The sequence below is a fragment of the Sinocyclocheilus grahami genome, unplaced genomic scaffold (assembly GCF_001515645.1).
Source record: "Sinocyclocheilus grahami isolate Dianchi unplaced genomic scaffold, SAMN03320097.WGS_v1.1 scaffold4268.1, whole genome shotgun sequence".
NCBI lineage: Eukaryota > Metazoa > Chordata > Actinopteri > Cypriniformes > Cyprinidae > Sinocyclocheilus > Sinocyclocheilus grahami.
In genome coordinates this window covers 10,068-16,106 of record NW_015509238.1, presented here as the reverse complement: position 1 = coordinate 16,106, position 6,039 = coordinate 10,068, and the positions used below count along the sequence as shown (strand labels likewise).

Here is a 6,039-nt window from a genome sequence, read left to right as displayed (position 1 = left end):
CGCGCTGTATACTTACCTCGGACTTGTGAGTGTCAGCCTGGGATGATTCCAGCGCGGCTCACTCTCTCAGCTGGGTCTGCCTCTCCACCAGGTCGCGGATCTGCTTCTCCACGGCCTCCAGCTCGAGCTGCACCGAATGCAGCTTGAACGTGTCCTCACCTGCACTCAAAGGTAGACACACATCCGCCATTAAAGCAAGTAACAGTGAGTAAAACAATGGTAATGTGTGTGAATAGAGTATTAGTAATGTAAGCGAGATTAGCGGCAACCACGCTGGCGATGCTAGCGAGCTATTTGCTAATAGCGGACTCGGGAAATCAAAATAAAACTAGTGATAACAAGGCGCTCTGATTGTTTTTGTTGTAGAATACGATAGGGGATATATTCACACGTTATAGAAACGAAAATGATGGTGTATAAAATTGATTTTAAGATAAAAAATTAGACGACAAAGAATGAACTTGACGGAGCTCAAACTCAAAACACACGGCAGCAACAAACAGGAAGTGATGTGTTAGAGCAGGATGTGACCTAAGTTGAATGTTTCTTTGCATGTTTTTTTTCTTACTCAATCAAACCCCATGTATGCGGATGAGTGTAATGGCAACTTAAATATTTTTTTTATTAAATCAGGGGAAGTTTTGTTTCTTGTGCAGTCTTTTCTCCAACAGCACACATTTGGTTTATCTCCCATCTGGGCAATTTTGCTGTTACAGACGTCACCCTCTGACAGGAACTCCCAGCTGGAGAGCAAAACAAGGCTTTCCTCCACTGACCGCCAATTATTTTTACGAGGTTGGTATTAAGTAGTAATGTAGTAAGACACTGATATTAAAGGTCACATTCAGTATACACCTTTTTGATGATGCATAAATTTGTACCGGCAAGCAGATGAACCCAGAATATAAACGCAATGTGCAAAGTGTCACACTAAATTTGATCTTTTAATATCACTGTTTTAATAAGGCACTTTAGGTGTTTTTCACATTAAAAGTTTTAGAATGTGCCGCTGTTTTTAGTGATTGAAGTATAGCGGTGGGTGACTTATATGGATTGCAAACGGCCAAAACTAGCATTTTGTTCACATATCTTTGTTTTTATTGTTTTGAGAGGTTGGAAACAGATGGAAAATTGACAGGCTTGTGCTGCAGTTCTATGGATGTTTTGCCCTCCAGGTCTTTGAGCCAGTCACATGATTTATTGTGGTTTTGAAATACCCAATTTGTAAGGTAATTTATCATCCCTTTTAGCTCTTCATCACTGCTGTTTCGCTTTTGTTTTTTAATGGCTCTGGGTGCACCCAACAAGTTCCATCTTTGTGCTTCTTTGCATTGCTAACATCATGCATTTCTTGAAATGACAGGAGAGTGAGTTAACTTTCATTTATTACTTTATATAATTTACAGATTTTAATTTCATTTTATCACGTTATTGGTTAAAGCGTGTTCATGTAAATAAGATAAAATGTCAAAAATAAACCATTAAAAATAATTCCCTTTTTAGACCTGAACCCTAGTAAAACATTACTGATAAATAAACCTGAGAATCATTTTCACTGAAAATATATCAACAGTCATGTCCTTTGTGTTTTCTATAAGCTGTTTAGAATCAAAGTTGCAATGCCAGAATACTGAATTATTCACTATTAATTATTCAAACAGGTTTACAGAAATGTCTGAAATTGTTTGTGATTCAATTTGATTTATTTATACAGTTCACTCATTCACTAAATCATTTGAGGAGGTTTCTCACACCGAAATACTAGTAAGCGTAACATGTTGTTTTATAAAAAAAAGAGTTCTGGGTGAGGTGAATATTTGCCTACAATCCAATCCATTCAGCAAACAAAACATACATATGTCTTTTAGTGTTTGTCAGTGATGAAGCTGTGTGCCCCTGATGATGACATATTTTAATGACATTCTAATAATAACCAACGTTGCTACACAATATTTGTATACATGAATTTGATTTAACGCCACAACACACATGATTTGCTTTTTATTGATGCTTTTATTGATTTGAGGAGTGTATTAGAGAAGGTATTGAAAATAGATTAAACTTTTTTTTTTTGGAAAGATAAGAACAGAAAATGTTAATGTAGTACAATCAAAGTAACTGCATATGATCTCACAGGCTTTTAGCACACGTATAGCCTATTTGGTACGAACACGGCAAATCGTTCCAGCAACGGTTAGCTGTAGGGTGGAAATATGAAAGTTATTCTGATCATAATAGTGATGTTATAGAATCAAAATAAAATATATATTTAAGCCATTTCTTGTTACTGTATGATATGAAATTGTAGCATTGTAAATTATTATTGAAAGGATTAAAAAAAAAAACACTTACTGGTCCAGCTGATGTCCACACAGTTCTCAACACCAGCATTGTTAGGTTCCTCAGAGCACCAGTTGTTATAGTCAAATGGAGTTCCATCACTCCATGTCCACTCTCCTTCCTAAAGAGTAAAAGAATGATTATAAGAGTCCACTGCGGGTCATATGAAGTGTGGCCTTTAAAGCCTGCAAAGATTCATGCCTCTCAAGATGGGCTTGTCCAATGAGGAAGTCCGGAATCCCAAGTGGGAGTTGTGAGATACTGGGGTGTTTTTATGGCCCTTTGTTTGAAAGCATGGTAATTTGCATATGAAACTCGGATAAAAATTATTTATCTATTATATCTTAGAACACTAATATGTTGCGTAGGTGTAAACATACAATATACACTCTCAATTAGATCCTCCGAATACGAATTCATAGGTACTAAACATGGTAGAGTTATATATATGTAAGCTGACAGGAGTGTGTTTCGATTATAAGCCTGCATAACAGTATACAATTTCAAAGACAAAATACACAATGACAATAATATACCCAATGACCTGAAGGATCATGTGTGTTCATTCAAAGAAAGGTTTTCCTATTAATTAATTAGCAAAGAAAAGTCCTTCCCTTGTGGATTTTCCCTATGGGCAAGGAAGCGATTTTCTTCACCTAAATTCCAGGAGGTCGTAAATGTATCGGGTGTCAGGGTTACCATGGAACCAGGGGCCTGTTCGGCTTCCTGGGGTGTTACAGAGTATTTGTTAAATCTAGCTAACAAAATATATATTGCGTTTGAGTGGTTCAGACGCTACAACTACTGTATTCAGACTCCAGTAAGCAGCTAATTAAGTTCAGCTTTGAAGAAGTCAAACCATCTTCATTAGAAACTTTGTCTTATGTTGAAATCTTCTTAAAGACATTTCATTGTTGATAAACAAGTCTCTTTAGGCCACACAATTTAACTTACTTGTTCACCATCATGAACACCAAGCCAAGAATGTGTGGTAGAAGAAGGCAACAGACTCAGCAGAAGATCATTTTCCAGTTTACTGTGCACAGATGCAAGATTTGCATCCAGACTTTGACAGCTTCTCTAAAGAGATATTTTTTATGTTAATACATAATAAAAAAACTTTTTAGCATAAAGCATAGCCTAAGTGACTTAAGTCATTTTCAAACAAAGTCTGGTCTGATTAATTATTTGTTCGGTATCAGTTTTCTTTACCTCTGCTGTGATCCAGTTGACCCCCTGAGAGAAGAACTTGTAGCATCGGACTCCAAAGTTTATCCATCCATTGGGGCATTTTTCAACTATATCAACTGTATCCAGTAAATACATGTTAGGGCTCTTTTAACATTCAAAGGAAGAAAGTTTTTAATGTTATTATTTTATGAAGCTTATTTTATGTTTGTGTGATTATGTGCTACAAATACATACACTTAGACTCTTTAGGTCATGTACATAATCATTGCTATCCCTTTTCATGAAACGTCAAAGGTTTGGCAATACAAGCATTTAGAATGGAATAACAAGGGTTTTTACAAATCTTGGTTACCTTCTGCATTCCCCATGGAGAACACAATCAAAAGAAGCAGCAGACTTCTCAGCATTGCCATGATGAACCTGAAAATTAATAAGCAGGAAAGTTAAATGTCTGCATTTATGTGTTGCACATGTGGCGTATCAATGTAGGCTATTTCAATTACAAAGTACAAAGATACTTTAAGTCGAAAGGCTATTCAGTAGGTCTCTGTGCCAAAAACTCACCTTAGTTTTCAGATTGTTACCTTCAGAATCTCAGAGGAATATTTTGTGAAGTTCCAGAAAGAGCCCTGCTTTTATACTTTACTCAGTGTCAACTCTGTTTAAGTCACGAGGATGGTAAAGGATGTCATTGTTTGATTTGAGGAGTTGTATACAGATAAAATCCAAATAAGGGAGAAAGGGGAAAGATGAGATAAGAAAGATGTTCAACAGTCCAAAACACATTAAATAAAGCACGCACATCCGTAATAAAACGTGCCTCACATGGCTCCGGGGCATGAATAAAGGCCTCCTGTAGCGAATCCATGTGTTTTTGTAAGAAAAATATCCATATTTCAAACGCAATAAACACTTTTCACTCACTTCTGCTGACTGTCGTATGCGGAAGCGTTACGCGGAGGGTGAGTAAAACACAGGCTAATTTTTGGGTGAACTAACCCTTTAACTAAATAATTATTTAGTATTTTGAATGTTTTATAGTTACATATAAATCATATCAACTCAATCGCAATTTACTTTAATGCGTAAATTACCAATTATAGTCCTTCTACATGAAATTTTCTGAATATTTTTTGTGAATGGTGCCTGATTATGAATTTTGGTCTAATGTGCGATCTAGAAAAAAAGAATGACATGTTGACTTTTTTTAACTTTATTACTTTCACACATATTTGAGGTGTACTAACAAAATTAAATAAAAAGTACATTATGAAAATACTGACTCTTTTAATCAAACAGTTTAGGCTTCTGTATGGTAATCTGACCTGTGCCAGCAATCAGAAATGAACACTAAAATTTGCAGTGTGGCCTATGTATTTATTTATCTATCTTTATAGGCCTAGGGAAGGTTTATACATCAGGTAGCTGATGTATAGGACAACACAACATCAGGGCAATTCATCAGGCAATAAAAACGTTTTTTATTACCTATGTGAAGTAAATCACAATTACAGATTAGAGATGCTTTTTTTGTGTTCGGCAAGTTATTTTTAAGTAGCTTTCAAAAATTGGTGAGAACAAAACCAACTTTGGCAAAAGTGATGGCCTGTTAGTTATATCTGTGTCTGCCCCTAAATGCAAGAAATAACTAATAGGTTTTGTTGGGCAGAACACGTTCTTGCATTTAAAAACAGGCAAGGCAGTACAGGGGAGCTCAGCATGTCAGGACGCATCTTTAAAAGTTAAAGTTGTTTTAACTTGTCATACTATCTCAAAAACATGGCACTAATTTATGAGATGCATTAATATATGGGTGCTTTCGATACATGAAGCTTTGAAGCTTGTACGAATCTGTTTCAAATCAGTGGTTCATATGTGAATTAGACAAAACTAGCCTTCAGTAAATTCTGAATGCTATAGGGCATTAGTCAGTGAACCCTTATATCCAGTTTCTGGATATTAAGCAAACAGTCTACTAATACTCTACTAACTGCTAGTTGACATGTAGTTGCAAAGTTACTTACTGTTAATAGAATGTCTAAAGTGAACTATCTAAATAAAGTGTTACCATATGTTAAATTAAAATTATACAGAAGATAAAAGTCAACCAGTTAGTAGCTTTTCTCTCAATACTAGCGAGGCGCTGTATTTTGATGATTTGGAAACGTCTTCACCCCCCTCCCGTACTCAGTGGATAAAAGATGCCTTATTCTTTGTTAAATTGGAAATAATTAAACACAGTCTTCGAGGTTCCATGGTTAAATTTTCAAGAATTTGGTTAGCCTTTTTGGAGCATGTTAAGTCTCTCCGGCTAGAAGTAGTCTTTATTGATTGATTGATTGATTGATTGCCCATTCATTCTGCACCACAGTCTGTACTTAACCAGGTAAGCACTAGGCACAATATTTGCTGCAAGTATATACAGTATTTATGTATATATATATATATATATATATATATATTTTTTTTTTTTTTTTTTTTTTTTTTTTTTTTTTTTTTTCCTAAACC

The 6,039-nt window shown here is 35.4% G+C and overlaps 1 protein-coding gene across 1 annotated transcript; it reads right to left on the bottom strand.

Annotated features, from left to right (window-relative positions):
• Window positions 1-1,993: 1,993 nt before the first annotated feature.
• Window positions 1,994-4,144, bottom strand: LOC107576740 (ladderlectin-like). Its single transcript, XM_016262875.1, has 6 exons — window positions 4,096-4,144; window positions 3,884-3,951; window positions 3,553-3,647; window positions 3,295-3,420; window positions 2,353-2,461; window positions 1,994-2,198 (listed from the first exon to the last, which is right to left on the bottom strand). The coding sequence occupies exons 2-6, from the start codon at window positions 3,942-3,944 to the stop codon at window positions 2,131-2,133; spliced, it is 459 nt and encodes a 152-aa protein (XP_016118361.1). The 5' UTR covers window positions 3,945-3,951; window positions 4,096-4,144; the 3' UTR covers window positions 1,994-2,130.
• Window positions 4,145-6,039: the final 1,895 nt, after the last annotated feature.